A 20,764-nucleotide genomic window follows, 5' to 3' on the forward strand; every position below is an offset into this window, starting at 1 on the left:
ATTTGAAAGGTCATTAAGCATTTGGCTTGTAAAACTTCTGAGATGATAATGGACTAAGCACCTCACCTTTTCAGCATTTTTTTATTAGGATAAAACAAGTTTTGAAGGGGCCCCAAACCCCTTTACAAACAGAGGGTTTGCATTGAGAAATGGACCAGACTACCTGACAGTGGACAACAGGTTTTAAAAAGGACCTGAAACCTTCTAGACTTACGGGCATCCACCAATCAAAATATGAACATCACAAAACAGGATGGCACAACCATAAGCTCGAAAACAACAAACAAAACATCTCAAAAAACAGAGAACGAGGGTTTTTCTGGCACCCTCGGCCAACTAGAAGCGTTTTCCTAGGCTCCCTCAACTTGTAATAGATTCGTAGGACCACATAAAGCCACAAAGACCAATGCTAACCAAAAACCAACATTGGCCAAACTTGGCCCTTGAAAACTGCTAGCATCCAACCTGTCCCTACAAGAAACAAAAAACATGGGGTTTTTCTGAGCTCCCTCAACCACCGTGGGTTTTATCATGGCTCCAAAAACCATATGCTTTAAAATATGCCATACTGAGAGAAACTTGCCCAACAACCAACTCTCCACCTCTATAGGAGACACACAAGAGTCAGCAAGAAGATCGGCATCAACATCCTTACAGCCAAGAAGAGGGGCCCCATCAACACCCCAACGACACTTCCAGGAAACACCAAAAACATCATACTCCACCTCAATAGGAGACAAGTCAACTCCAACTACATCCATCTCCCCCTCAATAGAAGGGAACCTTCCACAGAGAATCCCACGGACCCGAAAAAAACAGCACTCCAAAACAGCCCAACTCGCAAGAAACCAAACAAGCAGACCAAAAACATCATGTGTTTCAAGACCGATACACAGAGGGAACTGCCCGAAGCCCATTCGGAAGGTAAATAACACCTCAAGGACCACCAAATAGTTACATGAGCCACAAGAATCATTATACTCTTTGTGGCACTATTGGTCTTGTGGATTTAGAGGAATCACATTATTGTATGGAACATAAAAGGGTGCGAGGATAGCATTGTTGGTATTTATGAGAGAATGTACACAATTTCAAGAGAAGTGAAATATGAAGATAGAACCAAAAAAAAATTCCTTCATATCAATGTTGGCTTCAGTAGTACCACATTTATATCAACGTAATATGCAATATTTTGTACTTAAATAAATATTGGTTTCCGTGGCATGTTGAATTATACCATCCCGTAAATTAAGTTAAATATCAAAATGGAGGAAACAAGATCATAACATTAACCAATGCCAATGACATTAGGAATAAGAAAAGGCCTAGTTGTTATCTTTAAGGAAGAGCTAGGAACTTAGGTTCCTTTTCCTTTTGTTGCGAGGGATTGAGATTTTTTCTAAATCATGAGAATGAATCTAAATGGCATTGATGCATGAATTAATATCTGTTCATTTTGAGAATCTTTGTTACCAATTTACATAATCAAATAAAAGGAGTATAGCCATAATTTCCCAGTTTTGGCAAATGAGGCTCACACATTCATTTTCCTAATTGTTTGCAGCTCACAAGTATGCAAGCATCTCCCATGCTAGACTTATCAAATTCCTAAGACTTGGCTCAATTTTTGCAAAGCCAACTGAGAAAATTCAGATGAAAGTAGATATGAGAAGCATTATTTCAGTACAGCCACTTCAACCTTTCTAATGTGACAAGATTTTGGAGTCCTATTTTTAGAGGACCTGCGAATTGCAACGAATGTTGATCTACCAGGTATGTCACGTTCAATAAGATATGTAAAGTAGGAAAAAAAAAAAAAAAAAAAAAGGGAGTTAATTATATATTATTTTTAAAATATAGTTTGGGGAAGAAATATATTGCAGTTAATGTCACCATGAAGCTTTATGCCTGTACTTTTTATTTGATACGTACAGAACAAATTCACTTTTTTAGGATTTGGTTTAAGTCTGGTCTAATATCAATTTTCTAAAATTTTATTAATCGCACATAGCAGCCCCGACATGCTTAGCGGTTACATGAACAATGGTTAAAAGTAAATGATATGTTGTAAATTGTGGTGTTTGCAACCTAGATATAGAGATTGGTAGTTAGAATGAAACTTTAACAATTTGCACATGATTGGAAATGGCATATTCTAATACCACAACGAAGATGTAATCTGTGAACCTTACCCTTCACAAATTGAAACTTGTAAATAAAGAAATGTGTAGTTGTACAGTGATAGATTAACAAAGAAAGACAAATCATAATTTCTAATCTATTTTTGAATTTGGCTCAAATGATCGAATCTGTGAATGCAAAAAAATTTATGTGAAGTAGATTGCTAGAATTTAATTGGAGATCTTTGGAAAAAAACAAATTCTTATTTTAACAGTTGAGTATAACTGATTACAACACAAATTACCAACCATGTTTTGCATTGAAGAGTAGGAGCTCTTTGGTAACACTTGCAATGAAATATTCAATTATTTCCAATTGATATTGCATGCAAGCAAGAGAAATTTGGTATACTTGGAATGAAAAGTTAATTATTTTGAATCCACATTGTATGTAATCAGTTCTATTCTCATTTTTTGATTACTACATATGCATTGTGCCTCATGTGTATGTTGGTATGTAATAGTAGGGGGATATGTGAATATCAACAAGGCAACGAACCCTTGATACAACAATGAATGGGAGGCCCTTCTGACCGTCATCTCCAGTGTTGATTGTTTCTTTTTCTATCATTAGCCCATGAAATTTATATATTTCTAATGAATACACTTTAAGGGGAAGTTGGTAGAACCCACCTTTATTTATTTGGATCTCAATGTGATACAATTATTTCGAGTGCAACTAGTCATCTCATTGATAAATTTTCTAGCATGAGGCATGCAGATGTTTGAATGTGTGGGTTGAACAATTGGACTCTATGAAATCAATAACAGATACCTATAAAAGTTGGTGGTAATACGAGCATACCAATTTTTTCTAGTATCAAATTCACAAAGAACAATCATGCCAAATCCATTCATTTGAACACCTATATTGAGGTAGACTTGATAGGATTTTACATTCTTCAAGATTGTGGTGTTGCATTCTATCTTGACCGTTGCAAGATATCTCATTACTATGTGAATGGTCTGCTAGAAAAATCATAGAGTCTTATATATCATTTCAATTGAACTGGTGGAGAACCAATTAAATATGTGTTTCTCTCAGATGTATTTATATTTCAACTATTCTTAATTCACATTCAATTCAATGATCAAAGATAAAGTTTTTAGCAATGAAGTTGTAAAATTACTACTAATTATATAAGAGTTTTATGGGAGCTCCTCAATCAACAATTTGAGTGGATGGCATACTGGGTTTAGGCAAAATCTAGTGATCACAAGTTACACATATTTCTAAAAATCTGATGTGATTTTAAACTCTTAATGTTATTTGAGTGTCTCACAATGGATGCACATGTTAAGGTTATAGTTGACAGATATTTGTTAGGTTTCACAAATTATTACGTACTTTTCCACAAATAAAGTGTTGCAACATTTTCTTTCTAAATTCTTTGGATTAAGGTGGAACATTATCAACTAAATTTCACTATGAAAGAGTATTGTTATTGATTTGAGAATAATCTTGAACATCTTGATGTAGAGTAGATATATCCTAGACTATGAGAGGTGCATGGTTGACAAAGGAGTACATATTCATGTAGAATTTAATGAATGACAATATGGATTAGATGGGAGATATCGTAGAGGTGGACCTGGAAACCATGCGATTAGAAGGTAGCTTTCACACAAGGAGGTTTAAATTGACAACCATGCCATGTGTCAAGAGGAGAGGATAAAGGAGATGGCTTTGGGATGGGAAACAACGTGCTAATAGTTACTAATAGTTAAAATTCCCATGTTTTCTCTAGGGTTCAAGTCAATTGGTTGGATTGATTCACAACAACAAGAACCTATGGGGCACACAAATGGAGCTAAAAAAATTTGGGGCTCTGTTAGAGGTAAACAAGCCTAGTTTCACACTTGTTGTACAATTGTATCATGTAGATTACAAAATTGGAATTCGCAAGGCTGATCTAGAGGCCTCGCATGACATATTTGTGTGGTGCATAATTGATATAGATAGCATTGAACAACTTGATTTTAAGGGAAAAATACTTATAGGTAAGAGGTAATTTGAAAGATTCATAGGAGAAAAAGAGAAATTTCTATAAGATCCATCATTGCTTGTATTTATTTTAAAAGAAATGGTGAAGCATGCTATAGAAACTAGGTTTTGTCTATTGTTAATAATAATTTGTATATGTATGCTTTATTGAAATCAAAAGGGGGAAAATTGTTTTTTTGTTAAAACTTATTTTTAATTATTGAATTATTTGATGTTAAGGAATAATTAAATTTTTAGGCTGTAATGTCGTAAATCGCATACATTCGCAACTTCACCTACGTTTTGTGTGTACTTTGGTGTCCATTCGCTTAATATTTTTGTAGGCTCATTTTAGTACTTACATAAGCCTTCTTCTTTACCAAGGTGCTCAGGCCGCATTTCTCATGGACATTGGTTTATGTCACCTTTGCATTAGTCCTATATTTTCTTTTCTCCCAAAATTTTTGAACGTATATTATCTAGATACGAGTTTTTCACACGGACATTTGCACATCATGATAGCATCCTACAAAAAAAAATATGCAAGCATTTCTAAACAAAATTCAACTTTTTAGCTTTATAGGGCAGTTGCAATGTTTCGAGATGAATCTAAATGACTCATCAGTATTTTTTCATTCCCCACTCTCTTTATGAACCTTTCTTTTATTTGGCCTGCTCTCTCTTGGCTCTCTCTTTCTCTCTCAATATCTCACACGCTACTCTTAATCTTTTCACGCTACTCTCACGATATTTGTAAAAAGTTGGATTGTGATGTCTCTAAGTAACTCCATTTAGTTTGATTGATTCGCATTAATCAAAATTTAAAGACCTCCCACCGAGGGAGCTAGAGGATGATGGCTCTTTTGGAGGTAGAAAAAAGTAGTTTCATAACTATCACAGTCGCCTAATGCAGATTCTAAAATTGCGGAATTGGAATGGTGATTTAGAGGATTCACATGAGATAGTTGTGAGGTACATAATTTATTTGGATAGAGTTGAACAACCGAATTTTAGGGAAAAATAACTCATAGAGAAAAGGTAATTTGAGAGATTTCTTGGAGAAAAATAGAACTTTTTATAAGATGCATGTTTTTACCTTTTTTCAAAAGGAATGGAGAGGTAGTCTATATAAATTCGGTCTTGCCTATTGTCAAATAAGAATGAGTAGTTTCATCCTTTAAAAATTAATAAAATATATATTAAAATTTAGTTTTTTAGTTTGCTGATTAAACTTTCTTTAATTATTAAGTTATCTGATATTTACGAATATCAAAAAAATTATTTGAATTACATGAATTTAAGTAGTCGGCTATGACTAAATTCGGATCAAGAATCGAAACTACTAGTTGTGAGGCCCACCCTTTGGTGGCTTCGATATTGGCATTATTGGACCATGATTGAATTCTAGGGCTGTATAAGTTTTTAAAGTTATTAGTATTAACACGTGATGATGTTATTAGAATATGTCAAATGTGGAGTGCATCTGTAGAGCAGTTTGATTTTAATATATGCATATGATGAGGACAAAAATTTTGATAGTTAATTAGGTATTTTGATTTCCATGTGATTATAGTGGGTTAATTGATGCTTTGACTTTATAAACATGAAATTCAACTATATCGTGAATTATTAAATTATCAAATTTATTAGAAGTAGCACCCTGTCGGGTTTATGCTTCTAGAAAGGAGCACTTGGTTTGGATTTTGATAGCTACCTTTGTTCATTTGAAATAATATTAGAACTGTTATAAAATGAAGAACGATTAAAGTTGAATGTAAATCTTGACTGTGGATTCGCATGGTCATTGAAATATCCCAAATGTCTAGTTGGCATAAAAGTGCATGTAGCATATTTGAAGTTTTAAAATCTCTGATCATGGATGCTATCACTTTTTAATTCACAAAAAGGAATGGACTAAAGGGATGAGATTATTAAAGTTGTAAGATTGAAAATATTTATTACCTTATTGGGCTTAGTTTTCCTCCAATGATTATAATCCTTCTAAAGATGGAAAAGCTCGAAATATGTTAATAGTAATCTAATCGTGTCGCTTCTTCCTTTTTTGAGAAAGTCCAACTTTTCCAAAAGATTTGTGGGTATAAAAAATTACGGAAATCGATATGAGAAAAGATTAGAGTTGATCAACCTATGAGCTTCTGAAGAAGAACAACATGCGAAGGATTTGTGAAGTTGGAGGGGTTTCAAATTAATTCATGGCCATGTAGAACGGCCACAATCTACTTCTTTCAAAGAAGTTCACATTCTCTAAGAACCTGAGGGAAGTGAAAATGGATGGGATGAGTTCTATTGTAACTTACAAGATGATAGAAAAGGATACTGTAATCAGTTGCTAGGGGTGAAAGGTTAAGAGAAACCATAAATATCAGGACATCCCTAGCCTACATCAAGGCTTAATATACTACCTTCACCAAATCTATTTGCATACAACCTCTCCTATGCTCTAATCTGGCCTAATTTTGGTATCAAAGAGATCAAAGTGAAAGATGGCTTCAAGAGCCCTCAAAATTACCAAGAAACCCCTTAGAATTTCTAGTGGTTTTGGAATTGCTTCCACATAAGCATTCAATCTCCCTAAAAATTCCCAAAAGGGCAATTCCCATATCGAGAGAGATAAAAAAGGGAATGCCCTAGAGATAAAGAGCTAAAAATTGTGTCAAAAGAAGATAATGTTAACAGTAGACTGCATGTAGAATTACAATCTCTCTTGGGATACCAATTTGAAACTGAGGAAAGAAGTAAAGATAAAAATGAAAAACACGTTAAAAATCGAAAAAATAGAAAAGGCAAATCTAAAAAATGAAAGGGTAATGAAGGAGAGTAAGAAGAGGAGATCGACATTAATTGTGGTAATTAATATCCAAGACAAAGAAATTTGAAACTAAAACGATGACACATATATGATAACTAACACTTTGAAAGTGATATTGTACTCAGTTGAGGAAAGAAAAGGTCAAGTATTTGACCTACCTACAAAATATTTCACTTTGGACCTATCCCTTAAAGACGTCTCCAAATCATAGTATCTTATCATCGTGGAGGAGGAGGACTTGGAAACCAGCTTGGCTTCCATAGCACCAGATCCCACCCCGCTTATTTAAACTTCACAAAGAAACAAGAGTGTTAAGCATGGTGAAGAGGAGGATAACGATGACTATGAGATGGAGGTAAAACAAGGTAGACTGAAAGAGAAAACAAATTTATTGGGCAATAGAGATTCTCAATTTGGGGACTCAATTTTCCATTTTCTTGCTATCATTAAGGACCTAATGGATTTATTCTATGACTTCTCGACCTATTTGGCTGAGTATCGCAATAGGCATAAGTCTAGGATGGAACAAAAAAGGCACAAAGAAAAAAGAAATTGAACCAAATATGGAAGGTGAAAAGAGGCAAAGAGGGTGCTACTTGAGAGAACTAGAATTCAAGACTAAAATTGGTCATGAAAGAGTTTGATGCTCTTATGAGCCTCCATAATATGAAGTCTACATAGTTTTTCGTGGTTTGTTATTTTGGTAGTGTTGGGGTTGTGTTGGTGCAATAACTTGTTTGTTATTGAGCTTCTCTGTTTTAATATTCTAACTTTGGGCATGGGACCCTCTTCCCACCTTATCTAATCAAAAACAAATTTTGTGTACACTTTTAATATTACAAATCAATGTTAGATGTGGTTAAAAAACATTAAAATATAGTCAGGTCATAGTATGATGTTGCATTGGACTATGTTGGTAGTGAAGAATTAAATTGTTTACGAGTTTATTTTTATCAAATGAATTGTGGAAATCTCATATCTTTAATTAAATTGTTATCAAATGTATGATTATGTGTGTATCTTATTTCAATTTATATTGGAAATAATTTTTTTTTTTATTTGAGCGTGTAGGAAATTTTCATAGCTAATATAAATTGGAGTTCCCTAAGAGAATCCTAGTCATTTTCAATTCCTAGTGAAGCCTTGACCTTAGTTAATGATAGGGACTAAGGTCTCTGATTTTAGTAATTGTTGTAATGTGATGTATTTTGTGTTTTAAATATAGTTTTATTTTATTTTGATATTTGAGTAAGTTAGCATTTGCGTCCAGCGGCATCCTTATGGAAAGATAGATTTCACACTGAGTAGGTTTTTGAATGACTTTCAAGTGTTTGTTTCATCTATTTATAAGTGTACACAGACCCATACTGAAACACTTAGGAGATGGAGGTAAAACAAGGTAGACTGAAAGAGAAAATAAATTTATTAGGCGATAGAGTTTCTCAATTTGGGGACTCATTTTTTTCATTTTCTTACTATCATTAAGGACCTAATGGATTTTTTCTATGACTTCTCGATCTTTTTGACTGACTATCGCAATAGGCATAAGTCAAGGATGGAACAAAAAAGGCAAAAAGAAAAAAGAAATCAAACTAAATATGGAAGGTGAAAAGAAGCAACGAGGGTACTGCTTGAGAGAGCTATAATTAAAGACAAAAATTGGTCATGAAAGAGTCAAATGCTCTTATGAGCCTCCATAATATGAAGTCTAAATATTTTTTCGTGGTTTGTTATTTTGGTAGTTTTGCGGTTGTGTCGGCGCAGTAACTTGTTTGTTATTGAACTTCTTTATTCTAGTATTCTAACTTTGGTTGTGGGACCCTCTTCCCACCTTATCCAATCAAAAACAAATTTTATCTACACTTTTTATATTACAAATCAATGTCAGATTTCGTTAATAAACATTAAAATATAATCAAGTTATAGTACGATGTTGTATTGGACTATGTTGGTCGTGAAGAATTATTTTTTTATCAAATGTATGATTATGTGTGCATTTTATTTCAACCTATATTGGAAATTTATTTATTTTCTTTGAGTGTGTAGGAAATTTTCATAGCTAATAGAAATTGGAGTTTCCTAAGAAAATCCTATTCATTTTAAATTCTTAGTGAAGCCTTGACCTTAGTTAATGATAGGGACTAAGGTCTTTGATTTTAGCAATTGTTGTAATGTGATGTATTTTTTTTTTTAAATATATTTTTGTTTTGTTTTTATATATGAGTAAGTTAGTATCTGCGCCCAGTGGCATCCTTATAGAAAAAATAGGTGTTATGTTGAGCATTTTTTTGAATGATTTTAAAGTGTCGGTTTCATCTATTTTTGAGTGTATTTAGGCCCATAAAGAAACACTTATGAGTTGGGTACCTTTTTGGGAATTAGTCCATGGGATTTTGCCATCATTTGATCTTGTCCAAGTCTCTTAGAAAAAAGGTGTCGAAAGTCTAACTTGCGGGTGACAGTAAGTAAATTACCACTTTCAAATCCACTCCAACAATTTTATGAATGGTGCTTCCGCATGCCTCACACATATGAGTGGATCCAAAGGATCCTATTGGGGAAGAGTATACAATATTATTCCTCTCATCCCAATGCTCTCACACGTAGGAGCATTTGTGATATCCACATACCCTTAGGTTTTGGTGAGAAGGGGTTAGAGGAGGTGAATGAGATCAATGTGGTACCTCCTGACCAGGGGAGGGGAGGTCATATGACACATATTGTATATACCATTCTAAGAGTCTTTGTATGGCTTATTATTTTATTTTTTGCATCTTTCTTTTTGGGATTTTTTGGGAGGCTTTGTGGAAGGACTCAAAAGAGTCTTTGAGAAATTTCTATCAAACCCTCCTCATCTATTAAGGAAATATTTTGATATGATTCAATCTTTAGAATGCTATATTCCATTTTGTTGTAAATATGTTAGTGGAGGCTTTTGATTTGATTTTTAAATTTCATCTTTCTATGTCTTTTCTTATGTATATGACACGTGTGTGAGGGTTTAGGCTCTCCCAAGTTGATCAGAGAAACTCATGTGTAGGGTGAGGGATATGTGGAACCTCCAAGGGAACGATTTTTTCTCGTTGAGAAGGAGATTTCTTGGGTATGAGTATCCTTGATTCTTTTGGAAAATCTGTGGAAAAATGGTTCGATATAATTTAGAAGGGATGTGAATTATATGGTGTTGGACTCCCTTAATGGATTTTACATCTGCGTGGAGTATTTATATTGGGAAATCAAGTTTCTCATGGGCCTCTTAGCTTGGGGGTTGGTTGTGAGAAAGCCCAAATGTTGGAAGGTGAGCTCTCCATTGGCTTGTTTAAAAATTGTGTTTTGTAAGATTTTTTGTGGAATCAAATGGGGTGCTACCTTGACATTGGAATGAAAATATTCATTCTCATGTTTGGGTTAGAATTTTTATTACATTTTTTAAATGGGTTGGAGTAAGTTGTTAAAAATTTTATCAAATGGGTCCCTTGTAATGTTGTGTATATCAAGTTGATAAATGATGATGTTGTTGTGTTTAGAAGCGATTATATTTTACTTTTCTAAAAAATATACATATTGTTTAAGGGCTGAGTTTGTTTAAGAAATAACTTAGCGCTTGTGATAATTTGCATTTCATACGTTTAAAAGTTATTGATACTTAATGAACAAATTAAAGTTATTAGTAATAGTGGATTAAATTAGCTTTAAGAGTGTGAAATTTTCATGCACTTTTCTTAATATTTTTAGTTAATAAAGTGAAGGGGATGTTTATCACGCAAATATTGTTCTCTTTGTTATCCTACAAAATAAAAAAACTTGCTCTACTTAAACTTTGGTTTAAAATTAAAAATAGTTATTTGTAATTAGATGTGTATGTTCACCTATTTAAAAATATATATTTTATACAAAGTATATTTACCTTTGTAAACACACACACACAGCAAACTTGAGTTTGGGTTTCTAGTGTTACCATATCGGTTAAGGCCCCATTAAGCGGGTTTAGCATGATAATTAATTCTTTTAAGAGAATTTAATTTAATATAACTTTAGGAAATGAAAAACCTTAGGTGGAGTTGGTGTGCTAGGTTTTAGGATTTAACATGTCTTGGAATCGTTTAAATGTGATGTGGCCTCTCAAATTAATTAGTCAAGTGAAATAATTTAATTTATCTAATTGATAGTGAATGGTAATTAATTAAATTAAATCTGAAATCAAAGTGTAGTATACTTTTATTTCAAAAATTTGGTTTTAAAAGAAAGTAAAATATCAGCTTAGGATTGAGAAAATTCACTCTTTATTTCGTTTTAATTTAGTTGAGTTGGACTCTTCAGAAGAATAAACTATCGTTGTGGCTAATATTTAGTTAAAACAAACAGTATATTTACTTATTAAAAATATTTAATAGAAAATTATCATTTATTCGTTTGCCGCATTTAATCTCTTTATATATCATTGGTAATTAGTTAAAATTTGTTAAATTTATATATAATTTAGCTTAGTTAGGGTTTACTTAGCTATAGGTGTTAGGTCACGCCATAGAGGCCCGACCGGTTCACTACCAATTAGGAATTAGAGGGAATGTTGCCTTCAGGAGTTCCTCCCTTGAGACATGTTGCGTAAGGGTTCCAAATCTCGATCACCTTATCATTCTTGTTTTACGTTGTGCGAAATGAGTGTCATAACGCCCACTCGTCTTATTCCTTTTCTCACCTCGTCTAGCATGAGTCCTATGACGTTGAGTATGTAACATATACATGCACATGCCACGATGAATTTGCCTTGTACACCAAGTTCATCCTTTCAATCACAAAACAACCCATTCTCTTATTTATTTATTTAAATTCTCGCAACCAAACTCTATAATTAACATGAATCCTTAATATTATAAACCAAAAATATTAATGATAATTTAGAACTATTCTTTGTTTTAAAGGCTCACGAATATAACACGTATATTTTTATAATAAAACTGAGATTATCCTACCCGAGCGTAAAAAGGTTTTCAAGAAAGACGCAATATAAAGCATGCATGGACGGTGTTTGTGTCAACATCCAAGAAAATTTCCTCTTTTACCAATTCTGAGACGGCTGAGAAAAATGTATATATTAGTTCCTTTGAAGAAGGCCATCGCTCCAATAAAGTCTAATCGTTTCCACATTACTAAATTAATGGCGGTGGCGAGAATATGAGGAAGAATACGTCTAAGGCAGGAGGTAAGCTGATCTTCAGATAAGCATATGCAGCAGAAGATAGAAAATTTCAACGATAATGAAAGAATGGTGAGAATACATCTGCGGTAGCAGGTGAGATAGCCATATGCTGCAGCAAGACTTACTCTGACGTATCGAAAAGAGCAACAACTCTGGAAGTATATTATTATAATATTACAAGGATTGGTGATTTAATATACGGAGTGAAGATGAATTAGTCATAAGGTTTGGGCTATATAAAGCTTGTAATGGGCTTGTAACACACATTCATATCCTTCTGAGCTCTTGTACTATCTGCGTTTCTATTATAATGGCTAACCGAATGATTTACTTCACACTGGGACTTTTTCTGTTGATATGTTGTTACAGCGACAGGGTCATGGCAGGGGATTCCGATCCCTTGCAAGATTTCTGCGTTGCAGATGAGGAAAGCAAAGGTGAGTAAAAAACTTTATACATAAACAATGGTAATGATTTGCTTATTAGACGAGTCGAGTTAGTAATAGATTGATTTGATTTTGCTTTAAACAGTTTTGGTGAACGGGTTCGTTTGCAAAGACCCAATGCAAGTTTCAGCAGACGACTTCTTCTTCCGGGGACTTGGGCAGGCAGGGAACACCGACAATGATGTGGGCTCCAACGTAACGATGGCGAACGTTAAACAGATACCAGGCCTCAATACGTTGGGAATATCGTTGGTCCGCATCGACTACGCAGTGGGTGGAATAAATCCTCCTCACACACACCCAAGAGCCACCGAAGTTCTTGTTTTACTGGAAGGCCAGCTTCTTGTGGGTTTCATTGACACCAACAACAAGTTTTTCAGCAAAACGTTGGAGAAGGGAGATGTGTTTGTGTTTCCAAAGGCACTTGTGCATTTCCAGCAGAATGTGGGGCATGAAAATGCGGTGGCCATATCTGCATTGAGCAGCCAGCTTCCGGGAGTTCAGACAATCGCCAACTCTCTGTTTGCAGCGGATCCTCCTCTCCCAGATTCCGTATTGGCCAAGGCCTTCCGCATCACACAGGAAGTTGTGGATTACATTCAGAAGAAATTCGCATAAGAATTTGCTGTGTTCTATCAAACAAAACAATCAAGAGGGGACCAAGTCTTTCCCAAATTCTTTTTCCTTGCCGTTCAATAAAACAATCTTTCTAGAGTTATTGCCGTCCTCTTCTGCTATTCATAGCATCTGTTTTGAACATGACTATATCCTCCGCATATTCCAAAGATGAAGGATTAATTTGAAGCATCTGAAGGCATTTATGAATATTTTATACAAGAGCATCCTTGTATTAGGTATACATTCATTTGCAACATGTTAACAATATATTCTTTAACATAAATATTGCAGGAACAACAACAAACAAAGTGCTTGACTTGGATAGAATGAGTAACACTATAATTCTTGCATGCCAATCTGTCAAGGGTGTTCTTTAACATAGTCTTAACCTCATTTTAGCTCTGACATAAAAGGTGAATGGTTTGGAAGTAGGAAATAGTTATTGGGAAATATAATTAGTAGTTGTTCTTCAAATCACCCTCACAATCATCCAATGCTTCAAGACTCCCCATCAAAGAAGTCATTCCAGAAGGTTAGGGACTCTCCTCAAGATAAGAATGATTGCTCTAATAAATATAGTATACCTTCGATGGAATGCAATACGGTTTCATTATGTCTAAATTCCAAGAAAATCCATAGAACTAGAATATCCATTGCATCCAATATCGCAATATTTTATCGGGGATAATATGATAACCTTGACACATATTACACCTATTCTTACATCAATCTACCTACATAAGGGTTATGATTGAGGGGCCTCTTGTATTAAACATTTCTAATAAGTTGGAATGACATGGAAAATCTAAGACAGTGAAGATAGATTATTGATAATAACACAATTCATTTACATGGTGTTAATTATGAGGGTAATTAATTTATGGCTTCCCAAAATAAGCTTTTCTAAATCTCCCCTAATTCATTCCTACGTTATAATAAATATGTCAATGTGGATGTTATGTATGAAGATCTAAATACTAAAGGGAAAAAGGATAATGCTCATGTTGATTTTAAAAACTTTGTATGTAATATTAAAAATATGATTAGTTGAAAAATTTAGCAATATATTACCTTGTTCAATCATAAACTATCAGTTCGGTTACAAAAAAAATTCCTCAAACCATTTCCTCCTTGTATAAGCATTTCTATAGATCATCAAATATGATAACCAATAATTTAACCATAGGTTTCCTATCAAAGCAAATGCAAATCTGCATATGTGAATAAGCACAATAGGATAGGAAAATATTGTTGCCGTAGGCCATGTATGTTTCATGCGGGAAAAATATTATTGTTGCAAGCCTAAGAGGTGCATAAAGGAGCTCCTTGGATCCATGGATATGCAGGTGTAAGTTTGAGAAATATGTGAAGGCGGAGGATATTTTCATATTGAAGCCATTTGCTAATTGATATGAGGAAGATAAAAGTGTCGTCATATTGAGAAGTTGTCAATTACACTGTAATGAAGAATAAGATAATAGATATAACTGATACATTATCGGTGAGATATGTCAATTTTATAATCTTCTATTTTTCCTATGTATTTTTAGGGGTTCAAATGAATAAAGCTTCATATATAGCCCCTCTAGCGATCAGTTCATTGTGAAGCTTAAAAGCCTCTTCCGTCATGCCTTGGATGTCTATACCTCAAATAATCTAGTAATATGAGAAGTTTCATTGCGCTTGCATCCATCTCCAACTGTATCGATCAATATATTAATTATCAAGCCCATTCTACATTGTTCACATAGATAACAAATAAGGCTATTGTAAGATGACACATTGCTCTGATAGATTGTGCTTATGATCTTTTCTTTAGCATGTCTAATGCCACATATGTGATCCCTTGCCTACGCAAATAGGGAGTCAATGAGGTATAAGTAATTACTTGATCATGTTCCACGAGGAATCTATTTATTCACCGGGTTTCTCGTCTCTCTATGAAAGATTCGCACGTCAATCATATGAGTCCTGCAAATAGTGGTGGTTCACTAGCACAAATAATTCATGACATTCACTAAACCTAGGGTTCTCTCTCAAGGTCATTGTGGTTAATGCTACACCAAAATAGAATAATGTGGCTTTGGTTATTTATGTACAAGATTCAAGTTGGGAAAATCCAAAATATTGGAAAATGTAGACAAAATGCATGACCCAATGGTGAGCAATATCTCCGATATTTTTTATGTTTTGCAAGAACTTGAGTTATTGTTCATTATTTGAGTAAGTGGTCTTAATAACATGCATCCAAATAAAAGAGAGTGATTGCAAATTCTAGAATTGAGGTAGATCTTCAAAGGAAAGGACAAAAAAATAGCGGACATGTTGCATCGAGTTGAGCCATATGTGACCTTAGATATCCAAATTTAAAAAATGTAAAAGAGACAATTTACATTAAATGATATAGAACTCTAGATAACCAATAGATTTATTTGACTCACAAATTTGTCATTGAAGAGGTTTTAGGTCAATACAATACAACTAATTCAGGTCAATAATCTATTGTTGCAAGTCTTTACAAATATGATGTCATTTCCTATCACCGAGTCATCCATAGGTGATCATTCCTTTGGTTTTAGCTTGACGATCTATCTAGATCACATACCGGTTCCATAATTTGCATCGTAAGATCTTTTATATTGGTTCCATCATTCTAATATATCTCCACTTGCACTAAAATCAGGAATCCCCATTAAAAATAGGGTTTTAAGGAAATATATTTCAATAGAACATGCTCTATCCATATTGTTGACACAAATTTGAGTCAATCATTTCATAATTTTTTCACCCTCAAATCGAAAAATATAAACTAGTGATAAATTTTTACAACCTTTCGAAAAATATAAAAATATAAGAAAATCATGTCCTAACTGACTGAGGAGAAAATTTATGAAAACCCCTAAAATTGTAATGAGTTACTCAAAATGAATTCAAATCTAGACTTCTGGTGGATCAATGTGCCCTTGTTTAACCACCTAGAATAAATAAAAACAACGATCACTGTTTTGCAACACTAAGAGTGAATTTTGTGGAACCCCTAAGTTCACAATAGCTACCTCAAATATGCTAAAAATCAATATTGTAATAGACTGGACAAGTTCTTGATTAAAAGCCTCTATGAATTATAATTTTCTTTTGTCAAATCGAGAGAGATATGAGCTTCACATGTTGACCTTCTTAATTGATATACAAAAATAGAATAATGCCTTGAGGTCCGATAACAGTTTATAATATTCCTTATGGAAGAATTCGCTACATACTATATCTCCAAGAGACTCCAAATGCAATGTCGTATTCAACACATGTCTTTGCAATGACAATCGTGTCCTATATCTAGAACTCCTAGCAATATAACTGAGGTGTAAACCACTAAATTCATCTAGGCCTCCTAATTATCTAATATAGCTTATGACCAATTATAACTAATTTAAGGTATGTGTACCACATGTTGGCATATGCATTGAATAACATACATTATAATATCATATCCTTGGCTACATAATATATTTCGCATACTCCAAACAATATGATTTGACAAGCACTTTATAATAGTAGAGGAAATGAAGATAAACAAGGATAATGAATGAAAACATATAAAGTTGCTATTATTAAGACCAATATTCGAAATCTTCATCATGCTTGACTGGTTCGCCTACATATGAACTTGATCTACAAAAGATGGGGATGTGTAAATAATTTTCTCTACAACTAGATGAGCCCCATACAAGACAAAAAGATGAACAGTCTGGAGAGATCTTAGATTGATATTACTTTAGTTATTGTGTGTTAGATGTGTTTTAATTCCTCTAGATGCAACTTAATCACGCACTTGTAATTATACATATACCCGTTCAGGTCATGTCCAAATAAATAATTTCATTGAAACATCTATTCTCATATTGGTGACATGTAGAAGATGATTGTTGCAATAGTCAAGCATGTGGATTAAGCGAGTCTTCCTTATAATGCAAGCTAGTGAATTGTGAGCGTTCTAGAAAAGGTCCAAAATGTATTTGAAAGGTCATTAAGCATTTGGCTTGTAAAACTTCTGAGATGATAATGGACTAAGCACCTCACCTTTTCAGCATTTTTTTATTAGGATAAAACAAGTTTTGAAGGGGCCCCAAACCCCTTTACAAACAGAGGGTTTGCATTGAGAAATGGACCAGACTACCTGACAGTGGACAACAGGTTTTAAAAAGGACCTGAAACCTTCTAGACTTACGGGCATCCACCAATCAAAATATGAACATCACAAAACAGGATGGCACAACCATAAGCTCGAAAACAACAAACAAAACATCTCAAAAAACAGAGAACGAGGGTTTTTCTGGCACCCTCGGCCAACTAGAAGCGTTTTCCTAGGCTCCCTCAACTTGTAATAGATTCGTAGGACCACATAAAGCCACAAAGACCAATGCTAACCAAAAACCAACATTGGCCAAACTTGGCCCTTGAAAACTGCTAGCATCCAACCTGTCCCTACAAGAAACAAAAAACATGGGGTTTTTCTGAGCTCCCTCAACCACCGTGGGTTTTATCATGGCTCCAAAAACCATATGCTTTAAAATATGCCATACTGAGAGAAACTTGCCCAACAACCAACTCTCCACCTCTATAGGAGACACACAAGAGTCAGCAAGAAGATCGGCATCAACATCCTTACAGCCAAGAAGAGGGGCCCCATCAACACCCCAACGACACTTCCAGGAAACACCAAAAACATCATACTCCACCTCAATAGGAGACAAGTCAACTCCAACTACATCCATCTCCCCCTCAATAGAAGGGAACCTTCCACAGAGAATCCCACGGACCCGAAAAAAACAGCACTCCAAAACAGCCCAACTCGCAAGAAACCAAACAAGCAGACCAAAAACATCATGTGTTTCAAGACCGATACACAGAGGGAACTGCCCGAAGCCCATTCGGAAGGTAAATAACACCTCAAGGACCACCAAATAGTTACATGAGCCACAAGAATCATTATACTCTTTGTGGCACTATTGGTCTTGTGGATTTAGAGGAATCACATTATTGTATGGAACATAAAAGGGTGCGAGGATAGCATTGTTGGTATTTATGAGAGAATGTACACAATTTCAAGAGAAGTGAAATATGAAGATAGAACCAAAAAAAAATTCCTTCATATCAATGTTGGCTTCAGTAGTACCACATTTATATCAACGTAATATGCAATATTTTGTACTTAAATAAATATTGGTTTCCGTGGCATGTTGAATTATACCATCCCGTAAATTAAGTTAAATATCAAAATGGAGGAAACAAGATCATAACATTAACCAATGCCAATGACATTAGGAATAAGAAAAGGCCTAGTTGTTATCTTTAAGGAAGAGCTAGGAACTTAGGTTCCTTTTCCTTTTGTTGCGAGGGATTGAGATTTTTTCTAAATCATGAGAATGAATCTAAATGGCATTGATGCATGAATTAATATCTGTTCATTTTGAGAATCTTTGTTACCAATTTACATAATCAAATAAAAGGAGTATAGCCATAATTTCCCAGTTTTGGCAAATGAGGCTCACACATTCATTTTCCTAATTGTTTGCAGCTCACAAGTATGCAAGCATCTCCCATGCTAGACTTATCAAATTCCTAAGACTTGGCTCAATTTTTGCAAAGCCAACTGAGAAAATTCAGATGAAAGTAGATATGAGAAGCATTATTTCAGTACAGCCACTTCAACCTTTCTAATGTGACAAGATTTTGGAGTCCTATTTTTAGAGGACCTGCGAATTGCAACGAATGTTGATCTACCAGGTATGTCACGTTCAATAAGATATGTAAAGTAGGAAAAAAAAAAAAAAAAAAAAAGGGAGTTAATTATATATTATTTTTAAAATATAGTTTGGGGAAGAAATATATTGCAGTTAATGTCACCATGAAGCTTTATGCCTGTACTTTTTATTTGATACGTACAGAACAAATTCACTTTTTTAGGATTTGGTTTAAGTCTGGTCTAATATCAATTTTCTAAAATTTTATTAATCGCACATAGCAGCCCCGACATGCTTAGCGGTTACATGAACAATGGTTAAAAGTAAATGATATGTTGTAAATTGTGGTGTTTGCAACCTAGATATAGAGATTGGTAGTTAGAATGAAACTTTAACAATTTGCACATGATTGGAAATGGCATATTCTAATACCACAACGAAGATGTAATCTGTGAACCTTACCCTTCACAAATTGAAACTTGTAAATAAAGAAATGTGTAGTTGTACAGTGATAGATTAACAAAGAAAGACAAATCATAATTTCTAATCTATTTTTGAATTTGGCTCAAATGATCGAATCTGTGAATGCAAAAAAATTTATGTGAAGTAGATTGCTAGAATTTAATTGGAGATCTTTGGAAAAAAACAAATTCTTATTTTAACAGTTGAGTATAACTGATTACAACACAAATTACCAACCATGTTTTGCATTGAAGAGTAGGAGCTCTTTGGTAACACTTGCAATGAAATATTCAATTATTTCCAATTGATATTGCATGCAAGCAAGAGAAATTTGGTATACTTGGAATGAAAAGTTAATTATTTTGAATCCACATTGTATGTAATCAGTTCTATTCTCATTTTTTGATTACTACATATGCATTGTGCCTCATGTGTATGTTGGTATGTAATAGTAGGGGGATATGTGAATATCAACAAGGCAACGAACCCTTGATACAACAATGAATGGGAGGCCCTTCTGACCGTCATCTCCAGTGTTGATTGTTTCTTTTTCTATCATTAGCCCATGAAATTTATATATTTCTAATGAATACACTTTAAGGGGAAGTTGGTAGAACCCACCTTTATTTATTTGGATCTCAATGTGATACAATTATTTCGAGTGCAACTAGTCATCTCATTGATAAATTTTCTAGCATGAGGCATGCAGATGTTTGAATGTGTGGGTTGAACAATTGGACTCTATGAAATCAATAACAGATACCTATAAAAGTTGGTGGTAATACGAGCATACCAATTTTTTCTAGTATCAAATTCACAAAGAACAATCATGCCAAATCCATTCATTTGAACACCTATATTGAGGTAGACTTGATAGGATTTTACATTCTTCAAGATTGTGGTGTTGCATTCTATCTTGACCGTTGCAAGATATCTCATTACTATGTGAATGGTCTGCTAGAAAAATCATAGAGTCTTATATATCATTTCAATTGAACTGGTGGAGAACCAATTAAATATGTGTTTCTCTCAGATGTATTTATATTTCAACTATTCTTAATTCACATTCAATTCAATGATCAAAGATAAAGTTTTTAGCAATGAAGTTGTAAAATTACTACTAATTATATAAGAGTTTTATGGGAGCTCCTCAATCAACAATTTGAGTGGATGGCATACTGGGTTTAGGCAAAATCTAGTGATCACAAGTTACACATATTTCTAAAAATCTGATGTGATTTTAAACTCTTAATGTTATTTGAGTGTCTCACAATGGATGCACATGTTAAGGTTATAGTTGACA

At 34.0% G+C, this 20,764-nt stretch overlaps 1 protein-coding gene across 1 annotated transcript; it reads left to right on the forward strand.

The window, feature by feature from the left end:
* The first annotated feature begins 12,504 nt into the window (after positions 1–12,504).
* Positions 12,505–13,258, forward strand: LOC131864150 (germin-like protein 8-2). The gene is made up of 3 exons (XM_059215167.1): positions 12,505–12,631; positions 12,726–12,910; positions 13,079–13,258. The coding sequence occupies exons 1-3, from the start codon at positions 12,505–12,507 to the stop codon at positions 13,256–13,258; spliced, it is 492 nt and encodes a 163-aa protein (XP_059071150.1).
* Positions 13,259–20,764: the final 7,506 nt, after the last annotated feature.

Source organism: Cryptomeria japonica, unplaced genomic scaffold (assembly GCF_030272615.1).
Source record: "Cryptomeria japonica unplaced genomic scaffold, Sugi_1.0 HiC_scaffold_77, whole genome shotgun sequence".
NCBI classification, from domain to species: domain Eukaryota; kingdom Viridiplantae; phylum Streptophyta; class Pinopsida; order Cupressales; family Cupressaceae; genus Cryptomeria; species Cryptomeria japonica.

Coding starts and splice junctions, on each gene's coding strand:
- LOC131864150 (XM_059215167.1), top strand. CDS start 12,505: ATGGCTAACCGAATGATTTACTTCACACTGGGACTTTTTCTGTTGATA. Junction 12,632..12,725: donor TGCAGATGAGGAAAGCAAAG/GTGAGTAAAAAA, acceptor TGCTTTAAACAG/TTTTGGTGAACGGGTTCGTT. Junction 12,911..13,078: donor TGGTCCGCATCGACTACGCA/GTGGGTGGAATA, acceptor GTGCATTTCCAG/CAGAATGTGGGGCATGAAAA.